General features: G+C 37.9%; 1 protein-coding gene across 3 annotated transcripts in view; it reads right to left on the reverse strand.

Moving 5' to 3' along the window:
* Positions 1-1,190: 1,190 nt before the first annotated feature.
* Positions 1,191-16,272, reverse strand: part of ATOSA (atos homolog A) — a 47,276-nt gene continuing 32,194 nt past the window's right edge. For all 3 annotated transcript variants that reach the window (XM_058847321.1, XM_058847318.1, XM_058847319.1), the window contains exons 5-12: positions 14,286-16,140; positions 13,521-13,637; positions 12,516-12,589; positions 11,607-11,715; positions 10,715-10,873; positions 8,821-8,889; positions 7,785-7,984; positions 1,191-2,430 (exon numbers count right to left, since the gene is read on the reverse strand). In XM_058847321.1, the coding sequence (XP_058703304.1) occupies positions 2,277-2,430; positions 7,785-7,984; positions 8,821-8,889; positions 10,715-10,873; positions 11,607-11,715; positions 12,516-12,589; positions 13,521-13,637; positions 14,286-16,140 (2,737 nt within the window). In that variant the 3' untranslated portion in view covers positions 1,191-2,276. The remainder of the gene's footprint in view (positions 2,431-7,784; positions 7,985-8,820; positions 8,890-10,714; positions 10,874-11,606; positions 11,716-12,515; positions 12,590-13,520; positions 13,638-14,285; positions 16,141-16,272) is intronic.

Genomic DNA, 16,272 nt, shown 5'->3' on the forward strand with positions numbered 1-16,272 from the left:
TTATAAATAATTGTATTTGGTTGAGCCTATTGGGGTGTAAAGAGAAGAAACCAATGACCTCTCAAAAATTAGTCTAGTCTTAACCTAAGCTTAGAAAGTCATGTGGAATTTATCTCATAGTTTATGAGCATCCTGCAATTCTCCAGGTGTGTCCCTAATGGAAAGTGTTTACTCAGATCAAGCTGTAAATGGAGAATGACTCAGTAAAATCAAAGTTGTGCACAGATAATCCAAGGTCACTTTCATTCTAAATCCATATAGGGACTAAGTGTAGTTTGACTATTAAAGTGAATACAAATTTATTTCCTACACATGACTTGCAGTAACTGTATATTCAAAATCCACATTCCTTTGCTATTCAAAGCAAATTAATGGAGATGACTTGAAGTAAATTTAAATAAAGTTACCAAGATACAAACTTTGCATAATGTCAGTACAAAATAAATGGTTTATCTACTACAGGGCAGCAGTGACTTTTCATTAAAAACTGTCCTTTCCTCATGCTTTTTTCTTTGAGCATGCAAGCAGCTGTGCACCATGACACAAATAAGTAGTTTGAAAATACATGCTGTTTGCTTATGACTCAATAGCAGCAACACAAACTAGGATGCCCTCTTGATATCCCAGTCCAGAGCACAGTTCTGTACACAGTACAACTGCAGTTGTGTTTGACTCTTCTGCTACCTCTTCTCCATTTTAAAGGGCACAAATGACTAGAAACTGCAAACAATCTCTTCCTGTAGAGTTTTCCCCAATTCTTTCTAAAATGAATGCTAGGTAATGTTTGAAAACCTGGTGTAACAGAGTGGAAAACACTGCTGAAGTGGGGACAGGACTCAGTAATATCTGAGCTTTGCCCTTCTGGAGCAGCAGTCATTTGCATGTACAAGATAGCTGATAAGTATCATCTGGAAAGTCCAGTCTCCCATAACGTTCCCTGGCAGACTTCCTGGAAATTTCATGATACACTGACTTTTCTCATCTAAGGGCAGTGCTGAATATACAAGATGCACATTCATCCTTTCTCCAGTCTTCATCAGATAAGCATGTTAAAGAGCACCTTGCATATTACTGACACTCTAAAAACCTAAAGCAAAGAAAAACACAAATCAAGGTAAGACAGTTGAGAAACTCAGATCTTCATCAAATATCATAAAGCTTTGTTTCCATTATTAAATATATAGCTCAAATATAATCAAATGATTCTAACTTTATTTCTCTCAGTTACACAGTTTAACATTTAGCATAAACTGTTCATCTGTTTTGTTTTAGGAATACACACATGTTTTGGAAAATAGTCATATGCCCAGTGTAGCATTGCTAGTAAAACTTCCTATGGCCACCTAGTGGCCTACATGGAATTGACCTATGAAAAATATTTAGGATTACATGAAGATCCTCTCGTCTAAAAATAAAACAAAAAGTACAAGTTTCATAGCTTTTTGCATATATTTGAGATATAAATACTAATTTGTTTGCACAGTACATCCTTTAACACAATTTGAGAAATAAAATGGGGGAGGGTGCAAATTTTATGTGAGGAAAACTAATAACAGGAAGCAAAATTTAAATGGCCCTTAGGGAAAGAAAAGAAATTGAGGGAGCAAAATGTGAAGTGAATAATGATCTGAATGCATGAGTAAGTAAATAAACTATCTGTAATGTGGTTGCAAGTGTTACGAAATCTGAATGTGAGAAAAAATGGGAAATGGTACCATTAAAGAGAAAAAACAGCTAAATGCTTGCATAGTATGAAATGTTATGGAAATTCACCTGTTGTCCCCATTTTCAATAACTTAAATGAATATCACTTAAAACAGCACACAGATTAAAGACATCTGTATATATTTCAGATTTCAATATTAATGCCAAAAATACATAGTATGATTTTACATAGGATTTATGCTACATTAGAACACTAAAGACAAACATCACTTGAGTATTAAATGAAACATTAAATATTAAATAACTGAAAAATAAAATAAAAAGTGTAAACACTAAACTAACTTGGGAATTTGCTATTGCAACACATCCAATGAAGTGGTTTTAAACAGTACAAAAAGATTAGATTTACGTATGTTTCCAGTCTACTTGGAATACACAAAGCTCATTCCAGAAACCTTTTAAAAACTGGTCCAGGATCACACAGAACCTTCTTTCTCTTGAGCGCTATTTTTATTCCTTAACAGACTTAACTATATACTGTTGTCTCTACCAATCTTTGCTTGCAAGGAGTACTCAACAGTAAAATGAATACTTTTGTTTGCCATTGTTTGCTAGCATCTTGGTGAAAACTGAGGATTTGTTGGAGATTCAGTGTAAGATTTGAGTTCATATGCAGCGCCGCTATCAACTTCCATGGATTTCCGAGAGAATAGGAGCCTTACATCTCTGTGGAGGTAGATCTTTCCAGATTTAGAGCTCTGGAACCTGAAAAGATACACACATCTGTATTATCTAAAACAAAAAAAAAAAATAATCTTTAAAAATGATTAAATAAAATGCACTCTTAAAACATTAAGGCCAAAACACATTTGAACAAACAAAATTAGTCAGTTAAAATGAAAAGAGAAAGAATATCCTAACACCTCCATTCTACTTTGCTTCTTTTGACATTTAAAGGTTCTGTTCCTAATCACCAATGCAGTGCACATCTTTGAAAGTGGCATGGAATATTTGAAGTTCACACTGCCATTATGTACATCGAAGATTAAAGTCCTCAGCAATTGGGAATGGCAAAAAATGCTCTTCAATGAGCTGAAAATGTCCAAAGGATGGCCTAAGCGCACACAAAAGGGAATTTTCAACTTCATACAAATCAAATATGCATTTCAGTTCCAGCAATCATACAGATAGATTTCACTGCTCTCTTCATGAATGTAACACCAGGAAGTTTACAACTGCTTTATACCACACTCCAAATACAAGGACTTGTCTTGAGAAGCAGTAGGTACTGGGATCTCTGCAGGCAGGCAGAAAGAATTTTTTTGCAGACTAGGAAGCATTTTAAAGAGACTGCAGTTCACTGGCCCAATCACCAAGGCAAACAGTGGTCAATTCCTTGGCTGTTCATTTTTTATGTTGCAGCTAAACAGCCTAATTCAGGTCCTCCAAACCTGTGGGAATGTGCCAGTTGTACCTGGTATTAACAACTGTATACAGGGAGACAAGATCTGCATTTCAGAGAATTGTATTCTATAGTTTTCATATGCCAGAACCTTCTAATTTCCTTCTCTCCACCAGGAAAGGCAGAAAAGCCTAAGGAGCATTTCTTACAGCAACTGAACTTAATGTCACTACCACTATGCCACAGTGAGAGTGAAATGCTATTGCTGCTGCAATAGAAACAAAAGCCATTGCTGCTGTCACAAGATGATACCATGGCAAATGCTGAGAGAGCAATGCATGCTGTGTTATCATGTATTACAATTTGCACAGATTTTTAATAGGCTTTTATGTATTGACCTCATTGAAGCAAACACAGCATCTCTAGAATAAACCTATTCACAATTTGACTGAAATTCTGAGCAGTAGGCAAAAGACAAGTACAGAAGATCCATCGAGGCTCCATCATCTGAGGAAGTCAGGTTGCAGAAATGGATTCTGTGGCACTGTTCTGTTCAGATGAGTGATGCAGAATAGCCTGTAGTCATCCCACAACCAGACAAAGGAAAACTCTGTTCTCCTAGACACAGCTGTCAAGGACATTAAATGCAGCAGGGTCCAGCAGAATGCTCCTACTGGCTCCCACAGAGATCTCATCCATCACTATTTATTTGCTCGGTGCTGTCAGTGTGAAAGCCCTTTACCTGATAGGCAAAAGGGAGAAGATTCTATCTTAAGAGAAGACTGTGGAGAAGAGCAGAAGGAAGAGTGAAAGAGACAAGGGACAAAAACACCACAAACAGTTAACTCAGAATCTAGCTCGTAACACATTTTAAAAGGAAAAATTGTAGTGAAAAGGTCTATTGCAGCAAAAGTATGATTGAAATTAATTCCTATAGATCTAGTTATCAAAGCACCATCACAAAATAGATCTCAACTCCCATTTTACATAGAGATCTTTCAAAAGAATTATTAGCATGATCTATTTTTAAACTTCTCAAGCTTGCTCTTTTCTATGAGTGATAATCCAGCAAGACTCCCTTTTCTCAGTAAATAGTGGCTCCCTGCAACATGACTTTTCTGAGCATGACATTTCAGAAAGATTGAAGAAGGGTAAATGTGAGACAGCAGCAAAGTTCATTGGGATCCTTCTCATCTCTGCATCCAACTATTTTTTTTTCCTTTTAGATAGGTCTGCCCTAGTAATTTGGATTTAGAAATGTTGTTTTTTATACATGCAAATAAGCACATTGGAATAATGGAGACAATTTCCCTACACCCTTGCAGGGTGGTGATGAAGTGGCCAGCATGGGACTGACTCCAGAGCTGTAGCAGCTCTGGTACTTTTGTGTAAAGAAATTTTAAAAACCCAACACAACCAAGGTCTCTGACAGACAGTGTCCTAGGAAAAGTAACAACAGACTATTTAAATACACAAATCAGATGCTAGAAAGTCTGGCAGAAGAACTTTACTGAAGAAATGACAAATACAAGCACAAAGTCCCTATATGTATTTTATAGGCCATCAAAATTCACAAAGAAGAGAGTAATTCACAGAAACAGAATAATCCTGAAAAGCAGGACAATCATGAAAACATATGTAGCAAGATGTGCTTTGTAAGTGAAAAAGACTATGCAACACAATGTATAAAATCTGTAAGTAAAAGCATTAGGGCAAGGATAAAAATTTCTAGATAAGAAAAAATGCGGAGAGACCAGAAAGATCAAAAGCAGCTAGTAAATCAGTAATAACAGGTATCTTCAGCTTCCACCAATAAAGGTGTATGCCACATTAGGACAGTATTTTAAAAAAAGTTTCTCAACACCTTAAGGAATTACTACTTTTAACAACCAGCTTCAAGCTTACCCTCCGCTGAGCCCTCAGTAACAACACCCCTGTTTAGCAACAGCAACTATTCACCATGCAATTCCTGGCATTGTGTCAGTAACTAAGGCTGTTGACCAAGCTGTAAAAACTCAAAAAATGCTGAGCTGTGGGCAGGTTAGCTGTTTAATTACTTTTTACAAGGGTGCCAGAACGTGACCTAGAAACCCACAGATGGTCATCATCCCCACAACGCCAGGCAGAAACGAGGCACAAGCGGAGCTCACAGCTCTTATGCTCAAGTAGATTTAATTACAAGACAAAAAGTCATTGCTTCACATGCAACAAAATTATCCCCAAAGCATCTTCAAAAAAAACAAACTGCAGGTGCAACTGTTGTGGGGTTTTAATAGCGAATAAAGCTGCGCTGTGTGTGCAAGCTACATTTGGTATCTCAATCCTGTAGCTGTGGGTACAAGCACAGTCTGCTGGCATATCCTACAGAAGCTCAAACACACAGAGCTGCACGCAGAAGCTGTGCACACAATAAATCTGACACTTTAAAGACTGTTGTAGAAAATCTGGCCGCCAATGTTAAGCTCCAGACCTATGCAAGCGTTTTTGCTGAATTACCACTTGAAAAGGAGCTTTCATAATGTGAGTGCTGACAACTGTGATTAAGGCCTCGCAAGCAGATGCGACCACAATGCAGCTCACTGGTGGTGACTTCATTTGTTTTTTTAAACAAAATTTCAATACGTAAGCTTAAGATGCTTGTGCTCAATAACTACTGCAACTAAAACTGAAAGGCTGCTCTAAGTCAACTTGAGTAACAAACAAAAATCTGAATAGTTGAAACTTCTTAGGTTTGCATAACTTTTCAGTAAAGTAGGCTTGAGGAAACTTTGCTGCTTTTAAAAATAAAGCTTTAAAACCAACTTACATGAATTAATATACTACTAAGATTTTTTTAAGGCCTCCTAATTAAAATCCATCTTTAGTAAAGTCTACTAAATGGACAACTGAGTCTTTTGTAAAATCGTAAGTGCTCAGTATAATAAACCACAAGACAGATCAACATAAGCTACTTTAATATTTCAAGGAGTTCTGCCATTCTTACATTATGAGAAAGGATCCAAACCTTGGGTTTATCACTGAAGAAAAAACTTGTCACATACTCTGTAGTCATTCACTTTCCAAAATAATCAGCCAAGCATTGTTATTATGATTTTGCTTTTCCCATCAGAAATGGATGCATTTCCAATTACACATCACAAACCCATGAACTGATCCCTACCAGAGGTCTGAAAGCCAAGCTAAATTGTACAGATATTTCAAAATAAGAAGCATCAGAACTGCAACTTTTCTGTCTCTCAGCAGGTATCAGAAATAGGAAGCTCTTTATAAAGACTTCTAGCTGTAACAAATGAGAGAGCAGAAAGCAGGTTTGCCTTCAAATAGAAGTAATTCTCAAGTCTGTCAACAAGAAATTTACAAACTACATTAAAGTAGAAACTGAAAGGGGACAGAAGACCACTACTCTTCATGCAGGTAATGCCACACCCAGCTGGCCATAGGCTTCTACCCACTACTGCAGGCAAAGCCTGTCGCCAGTTCCTCTGCACAGTCAGATCAACTTCACACCTGAGCAGAGCCTTCTATTGAGACTACACACTTTTTCAGAATTTACCCCAAAAGAAAAATTTTAGGAAGTGGTTAGGTTAGACCTTGCAAGTTAGTGTGGCCTGAAAGGCTGAATTTCAATCCAGGCTAAATTTCAGAATGAAAACATGAATGTTCAACAGCCTTCTCATGACACTGTTTTCACACTCCAGTAAACCAACACACTATTTTTTATGACTGTCAACATTCATTTAATGGGAGAGTCTAGAATCACTGTTATAGACAAGGTTGTGTTTCAAAAGTCTGTTGGATAGAAATCAATGCCATTAAATAGGAGCAAATAATATGTACCAGAAATAATTGTACAACAACAGAGAAGTGTAAGATATTTGATTTTGTTCTGCTTGGTCACTTCAGAATGTCAGCTGCTGGTGGGTTTCCAAGTGCTGCAGTGAAAGCACTGGGTCTGTGTGTACAGGCATTTCTTACTACAAAAACACATGCAAAAAGTCTGCAAACTGCAGGAGAACAGAGTATATCCATCATTCCCCTTTGTTTCCAACTGCAGTCTCCAGAATGCCCCAACAGCAGCAGCAGCGTCTGGTTTCAGGCAGTGCTTTGTAAATCATTTAAGGAAGATTGAGTGAATATTTTATAAAGTGAAAGGCATAATCACCAGTATTGCATCAGGAAGCAAGTATTTACATTTTTGCCACTGACCACTGTATTTTTAGACGTAGCTCAGACCATTTATCATGTTACAAGCTATTATGGTGAAGAAGCACATGTGAAGCACACCAGGGCACCTTCCCTTCAGTGATCCTTAGTTTTGGCTTTTGCCCATATAACATCCACTGTTACAATTTCCTGTAACCTCAAAAAAGTGCATTGATTCAGCCAGAACAATTTCTCTCTTGCTAAGAAAAGATTCAAGCTTTACAATGCTATACAAAATACTTCAATGCCAAGAGAGAGCTTTATGCTATATTTTAACTTTGTTTCTCCCAAGGAGAACCAAAATTATTTATTATCTCTTCTTCCTCTACTGTTTAGCTAGCATTCCTTTTTAATTTTTTTTTTTTCTTTTCATTCTTTCTTATTTCTGTATACAGAAAGGCTGACTGGGAAAGAAATTGAGTAAAATTTTGCCAGATACTTTTTTTGTGCTTTTGCCTCGGGTTTGTTGGGGTTTTTTTGTTTTATTTTGGTTTTTTAACTTCAAGGAGCTTACCTCAGATGTATGAGGTAGCGTAGTAGCCTTTCTTCAGTCTGGTGACTGTTTTCTTTATTGACAGTTCGCTTGACTTCTCGTCTCACAGGAACAGAGAAAGTTCTTTGCCGTAGGAATGTTTGATGATTAGCTGGCATTTCTCTCAAGTCATAGATCACCACAAACATCTTCACCACAGTTTTGTTAGGGTTAAATAAGGTCTGAAAAGACACACAGTTCAATACAATACTCATTAGAGATGACAAGTTTTTTAAAAAAAACAACAAATCTAACCCAAACTTGATCTGTCAAAATAGTTCTCTATGTACATTGTTTCTGTGCATACAGAAACGTTTTTGTAAAAACATTGTGAAGCCTTTCTGGTTTTCAACACTTCATCTACCAGCAATTCTCATTTTTAAATATAATGCTAAATACAATCTAATCTGAATGAAACACTAGTATATGACTACTCTTACTTTGCTAATCAGCATCCCCGTTTTTGCTTATTTTTCCAGGCAGCTTTTTGTCTACACTGTTTTCCAGACACAATACACTCGCAGGAAGCACAGTGGTGGGCTCCACTTCTAAACCTGAAATTATGAATGTGTTATCTTGGACTGAGTTCTTAAAAGAAAGAGTCAGCTCATTGGTTCTAAACAACAACTGTGATTCACTTTGTGGGTCTATTACAAAAGTAAAGGTGGTATTAAAATATAACAAAAGGTTTATACAATTATTCAATCTTAATTGCTTTGGAAGAATTTCAGGATTTGGACTGTGGCCTAATTACTTCCCCATCAGTTTTCAAAGCCACAGTGTCCCCAAGTATTCCGAATCTCCTGGAAATCATTTTAAGACTCCTCAGAACACAGAAGTGTTCAAAGATTGGTAATCTTATTTGTCCCACACACACGTTTCTACTTTGAATTACTACAGTACCTACAGAGATGCACATTTCCACTGCTAGCTTCATGCTTATCTCCAATAACCTCATCTCTGCATGACTTTCTTGATATTAGTGGTTTCAAGGCACCCTTATGTGCTGAGTACGTACCACTTGTATTGTTCCTGAAGGCGGTACCCGATAACCCCTTTTACCAAGGGACTCTAAAGTAATTACACCCTACAAAAACAAAACACATATTTAGGTCACAGAGATAAACAAATCAAAATGTTCTAGTCATGTAATTGCATTTATGTGAAACATAATCAGTAATTTACAAAAACTAAAAATAGAGAAGGCAATGCATTTAAGATGCAGTTTAAAAATCAACAGTAAGGGCCTTACAGATACTTCAGCAGACCACTAAAAGCTGTGCAATAAGACATACATTCTCCTCTTGAAAAACAATTCAAGTTTCCACATCTTCTCCACATCAGGGAGCTAGGACAAAACAGCTTTCTTTTCAAAGCAGCTGGGAGGTTAAAATGAAACACTTGTCTCCTCCTTTCCATTTCTATATCATCTACAATTGCACTAATAATACTCCAAATCTCACAGAACTCATTTTTGCTTTTCAAAGGAAGCAGATGCACTTAATCTTCCATTCTAATCCAAACTTTGGGAAGGATGATATCTGCTTTTGTACCAGCTGTGATCTACAGAGCAGCCCCGAGTGGCGCACAGGGCGCTGTGACGCTGCTGAGGCCACGCTCGGGGCACTGTCACACCTCTGGTCACCCTGCAGGCACCACTGCTGCACCCCACTGCACTGGACTTGGAAAACCCAAACCAAACAACCAACCCAAAAAACACCCCAAAACAGAGAAACTAGCTATACAAACAGAAACAATGTTTCTGATGATGGAGGCACTACACAAATGCTGTATTAATCCTGGGAGACTCAGCCGTAATAGCATATTTGGAAATAGCACATGGAAAAGCCTGAAACAATGAAAGCCAGCTTGGAAAATAAGTAATGCTACATTAACCATTTGAGGAACATGAGAATCCCTTCACCTCCTAGAAAATCACATGAAATTATCTAGAAAGAGGAAAGCAAAAGAACAGATAAGACATATATGAGTTTAAACTCAAAGCCATTACTAAACACTAAGCAATTTCATTTTCTGAATACTTTCCAAAACATAAGCGTCAGAAATATGGTAACTGCTATGAATTTAAAATCTAAATATTGGAATACTGAGATGTTAATTGCTTGACTCACATGTTTAAACAAACCCTTTACCATTAGATAGACATACACATACAAAAACCTCTAAAAACTGGATCTGTCGCCTATGTAAAATTGAGGTACCTTAACAGGCATTCAGAACAAATCCAGCCTCTGATTCAATGCCAGCATACAAGACACCATTTGCTTTTTACAGAGGAGCACTTTTAGACATGCAAAACCCATGCTGTCACTGTAGAAAGGTGGAACAGAATTAGCACCCAGAGACTGAGAACACAAACATTGTGTTGCTGCAAACATCAGCAAACCATGCAGCCTGTGAGAGTGCCCAGTGTCACAGCAGCCCTGACAATATCTGCTTTAAAAGAAAGGGCTGAATAACTTCCAAGTCTAAGGTCTCCATCAGCAATTGCTCCCTGGCCTGTACCTCAGCCACTCTGCAGAGTGGTTAGTTGCCCAGAGAAGCTGCTTGTTGGGACAACAAAATGTATCCTGCTACGTCCAGCTATTGCCTCACTGCTATTTTAAGTTAGATGGATAAAAGGAGATGTTGGGGCTTGATCTCTGCAATGTGGGGGGAGACAAATACATTCAATATCCCAAGACAAGAACAGCTGAATGGTGGGGCAGAGAAGTAGAAGGAAAAGCACTAGCTAGCGAAATGAAGAGGGACAGGAGAACTCTGTCATAGGCAGTTGAAAATAAGCCAGATCGCTGCAAATCTTTATTTTCTGAACCCTCTACTCACCAAGCTCTTGCTCTTCACCTCCACATATCAGAATTTATTTAAAATAAATCCAACCACACATTTACCATGTAAGGAGAGGGTGCATTGTCATCTGAAACGCTGTAGAATGACACTTCAACTGGCAGAGTCATGTGCGTGGGACAAAAGACTCCACTCGCTCCCACCTCTGCTGTGAAACCCTCCACGACACCAAGCGGGTCCAAGCGGAAATTCAGGACAGATTCCTGAAAAACAAAGCACATATAGCTTAGGTTGGGAACACCTCAAAATAATCAGAGCATAACTAATCAGGAAACAAGTGCAAAAGCCCACAGAGAACTTTACTGCAGCAAGGATCTATGTTTGATTTTCAACATATACTATGTGAAAAAAAAAAATAAATTAACCTAGATTCTGTAACCTTCCCCAGCAAATTCAGCTCCGTATTTCACAAAACAATACAACCCGTTCATGCACTGGCTATTCGTTGTTAAATTTATAAATAAAGTTAAATTTATAAATTTGTCATGTAGCATTGGATATGCTACATGAAGTGAAGAGCTGGAGCCTGCACTTCAAACATGTTCTGTTTAACACACTAATTTAATCCAGCTTTTGTGACATACTAAGCAGACTTTAAGAGTCAAAATGTAAATCCCTTTTTCTAGGTAAGTACATTATAAACATGGACAATTACAGGTTATTAAATCTCATTTATGGCAACAGAACATCTTCTAACTTGACCATAGTGGGAAACAAAAGCTTAAGCAACTCATTGTATTTGATTCTCTGAGACAGAAGATGTCTGGCATATGAAATAAAGTGTCTTTGCAGCTGGAAATGAAAACAAATTTTATTCAATTCAGTTAGGAACTTCTACATTCTAATAATGCTGGAATTGTTCACAGTAATATACTTTTAAAAGCAGTACAGAAGAGTAGTAAAAACACCACAAGAATTCTGGAGAATATGCAATACCTCAAAGTTTCCCAGAAGGCTCAGACTTGTTACTGGTGGAGCACTAGAACTTAAAAATGGTTTCCCATGGCTGTCTGGATCACCGTCTCTGTTTATACATTGTTGTGGGCTATTAAAAAAAGACAGAATAAATATAAAGGATAAACACATTTGCTTTTGTCTTCTGGGTATAAACAGCTCTAGAAAGAATAATTTACTTACTGTACTACAAAATGTTGTCCTAAAGAAGTAACAGTTGAACACTATTAATACTATGGCTATTAATACTTTAGCAGAACATTTTCTAATTAACTGAAAAAATATTTTCACCAGCTTTACATTACAAGGGATAAAGACAATAAAAACTTGTTCTTTAACTCTATTACCAGGAATCAAAATATCAGATTATTTTCTCTTGTATGTGGGTACTTTTGTCTCATATTCTGAAATATATCTCATATTTCCAATATCAGACTACCATAACAAAAGTTGTTTATGTTGCATGAATTAATGTATAAAAGGTCATGACTGGCCCTTTTTCAAAGTCTGGCTCTCTGAACAAGAGAAAATGCTTAACATGTTCAACACTAAGAACAAAATACAACACAAAACATTGGTTTGAAAGAGAATCAACAATTACTAGCTTTTCTGTCTGAAAACTCCAGCGTATCTGACAGCATATCTACCCCTGCATGGGACAGAATTCATTCTGCCAGCAACTCTCATTCCATGGTTATGTGTCCCAGAGCTGTGCTAACCTGGAAACTCCCAGGGCAACTTGTCTGCTGAGCCTTGTATCAAAATAAGGGTTCTTTTGAAAGCATTTTTTTGGTCTTTGCTAACATGCTTTGATTTTGCATATAAATACACATATATATACACATTATACCCCCCACAAACATCTCAATGTTTCTGGTAAATAAAACATACCTTCTTGCAGACAGACATTTCAACAATGATGAATCCAGATCAAAGCACCCAGACTGTGTTTTCCTTTGAGGAACCTCAACAGGGAAAGAAGATGCTAATTTGAAAACTGAACTGCTACCACAGAATTTTGCCAAGTAAGCACATTTTGCCAAGAATTTTCATGACATTACAAATTTATAAAAGCAGAGTAGAGAATTTAATTCCTATACATTTTAAACTTAGTGAAGAAAGTTCTAGGATTATACATTATAGGACTAAGTTCTGATTAACAGGAAGTATTCCAGTAAAGACATTCAGGAAGCTGGTGTCTCTTTGGAACAGGACAAAATATTACTAATAAACAGGCTGTAATAATTTCCATCCAATATCCCTGAAAACATGACAGCCTTTACAGGCAATGAAGAATAAAGCATATCATGTGTTGATTACAGGACATCATCACTACTTCAGTAGTTTTAACAGGAACTCCAACCAACCTACCAAGAACTGCAACACTTGCCCAGTGTCTGCCCTATCACAGCAGCTTTGTTTCATTAAGTCATTCCATGACACCTCTGGTTACTGAAAAATGTACAGTACTAATTGTTCACACAAACAAAGGCTTTGGAACAATGGGCAATCAGGCAATAAAAACTAACACAAAACCTCCTAAATAACAAAATGTTATCTTGCACTTAAAACACCAATCTTCAAAATGCTTTCTTTTGTGCTCTAAAATAGCACCATAGCATTGTTTCCATCGCTTTTTCTAATGCCACCTTTTGTTAATCTTGATATGATCTCAACAACTCTTTCATATTTTCTTTTCCAAAATCATTGTTCAGCCTAATTTACATGTTAACTCTCACTTAAGCATTAATTTCTACCCACAAGAGTATTCACTGTGACACAAATTATCACATACATGATGCACACTTCACCTAGGTATTTTATAATTTTATACCATGCACACACATTAGAAGAATAGTCCCTTTCTCAGCCAAAGGAATTTCAAGAAGAACTTACAGGACTTGAAAGCAGAGGCAGTCCAGTTCTGGGATGAAAAGCCTTGGTTGAAGTTCCATCCAGGGATCGAAAATTGTGTTTCCGCCATGTATTTGTGTGTTTCAGAGATGGTGCTTTCTGCCAGCAAAGCAAATTTACTCAGGTTATCAATGGGATATTTCAGTGACATATCATGATAACACTCGCTTGCTGTAAGGGAGAAGACTCCTGACCCAGGCGGATCTACATCACACTAGCATGGGATGAAACATTCAGTGTAAATTGACTCAATCTACAGCAGCTACACAGACTGCTCCCAAAAGACCACATTCCATACTTAGATGGGTGTATTTCTACAAACCAGGATGTCTCACTGCCCATGGAAACAGTCATTCAGAACTCTGTCACCATGAGGGCAATAGGACAGTGCTCTCTCCATGTTAAGCTGATGAAGTTTAAGGAAGGCACCACTGGCCAAGTCACCCCATCACACAATCTTTTGACACGTCACCTTGTCAACTAGACCGTGGCATTAAGTTGTTTCTTGAACACCTCCAGGGATGGTGACTCCACCACCTGAGCAGTGGAGCACCATTCTCCTGCTTAACCCTTTCCATGAAGAAGCTCTTCCCGAGTTACTTCAGGCCAAGATTACAATGGTAATACGCTGCTACCTACAAGGTCAGGCTGAAAGGTGCTCTTCATGCTGGCCCTTAGCAGACAGAGGGTACAAGCTATCTTACAAAGGACAGCTATAGGAATTATTCTGTTCCCATATGTATTTACCTGTCCATCTGGGTTCTTCTGCCGCTCACACTTAACTACATTGTCTTCTGCAGGTTTCTTCTGAGAAGTGTTTTGAAAATCGAGGCCTGTTGGGTCTTCATTCTCATCATGTGCAGTTTTTGTTTTATCTTGTTTGGTTTTGTTTTTGAAACTGTCATGGTCTTTATTTAAATAATTTTCAATACTAACAAGCTGAGTATTTTGCTCATAAATATTTGGTTTTTTGGAGTCTCTGTCTAAACACTTGAGCTCATTTTTGTGCAAAGAGTCAGATATTGGCGTTATAGTTGCTTTTTTTGTACCTTCAAGTATTCTGCATTTTTCTATCTGTAAATTATTAAAACTGTCTGTGCCATTGTTCTCACTAACGACTGTTCTTTCTTTAAGTTTATTTGTGCAAATCTGTTCATCAATGCTGCTGGAATTTGAACCCTGTTTAGTTATACTGGTTATCTGGTCTTTCTGTGCATAACCAGAATGTATTTCCAATTTATCTGGAACTTCAGATTTATTTTCTTTAATACATGATGATGATGATGATGTGTGAATGCTATTAAATGCATGAGAAGTTTTATTTGAAGTCTGATGAAATGCATTTTGGACAGCTTCACTGGGTTTTGCTAAAACCAATTTTCTTCTTGCTTGGACTTTCAGAGAAGTCTTCAATTCTCCATCAAACCTAGAAGGAGTGATAGGAGTATCAGGTGTCTTTGTCCCTGATTTACTGCTGTCTTCCAACAAAGAAAAATTTGATTTAGCAAAAGAAACAGAAGACGGTTCCTTGCCTTTCTTCAGCAAATTTTCATCTTCATATGTACTTCGGAAAATTTTTGACGTGACTGGATTAGCCTCATGCATTTTGAATGGACGTCCAGCAACGTGGGAAGTAGCTGGATCACAATGAATCAAGTGTTGGGCAATCCTTGCTATCACCTCCTGCCGCTCCTGGAGCAGGGAATCAATCAGGGGGTTACTTTCTCCTGCTGACTGACGACCACAGTGGTTCCCTGGAACACGGGCATCGAGCAGTGTGACCTCTGGCACTGCTCTAGTTTTGCCTTCACCACCATCTTCCTGTATTGCATTGTCTAAGTTGGCAGCCAGAACAGGGGAGCTTTCCTTGCTTTTCCTTGGCAAGTTTTCCTCTTCGAAAGTACTCCGAAAAGCTTTTGGTGTAGCCGAGATGTTTTCATGTGTGGTGAATGGACGCCCAGCAACAACTGGTGAAGTAGCTGGATCACAGTGAATCAAGTGCTGAGCAATCCTTGCAATGACTTCCTGGCGCTCTTGAAGTAAAGAGCCTATCAAAGGATTGGTTTCTCCTGTGGGCTGATGAGAGCAATGACTATTTGAAACACGGGAATCAACTAGAGAATAGGATTTAAAAGTTCTGACCGGTGTTTCATGGGATTGTGTCTTATTGTTTGCTGTGGAATTGTAGCAATGAACTTTAGACTGCGAAGCCCCAAAGTCAGATCCAAGTCCAGTAGATGGATAAAGTTTTAAATTTCTAAAAGATGTAGTAAATTCAGGCATCTTTTTTCCATTAAGTAGGCGTTCAGGTGTCATTGTCCATGTCTGTTTCCCACGAAAACGCTGTGGACTGGAAGTGCTGCATTGCTGAGCAGCACTGGGATCGCTGCACTGATGGAACTTACGCTCTTGCATTCGCTTTTCATAAAAGCTAAGGTTGGTGTGAATACTGCAGGTCAAAACTGGGTAATTGGATTGCCTGGGCAGGGACTGGACGCTGACCCTCAAGGCCACATTGTGAGAAACATTAGGAACAGGAAAGACATGCTCAGTGGGTGTCTGGGAGAACGTCCATTGCAAGTCCACATCTGCAGCGCTCACCCTGAAACAATACCAAAGGGCATTTACAAAAACAGCTCAATGAAAAGTTTTTAATTATCTACTTTGTAACAAATGTCTAAGAAAAAGCACTAGAAACATCAGCAACTGCTGTACTTTGCATAGTACACAAATC

The sequence above is a fragment of the Poecile atricapillus genome, chromosome 11 (genome assembly GCF_030490865.1).
Source record: "Poecile atricapillus isolate bPoeAtr1 chromosome 11, bPoeAtr1.hap1, whole genome shotgun sequence".
In the NCBI taxonomy this organism is placed as follows: Eukaryota; Metazoa; Chordata; class Aves; order Passeriformes; family Paridae; genus Poecile; species Poecile atricapillus.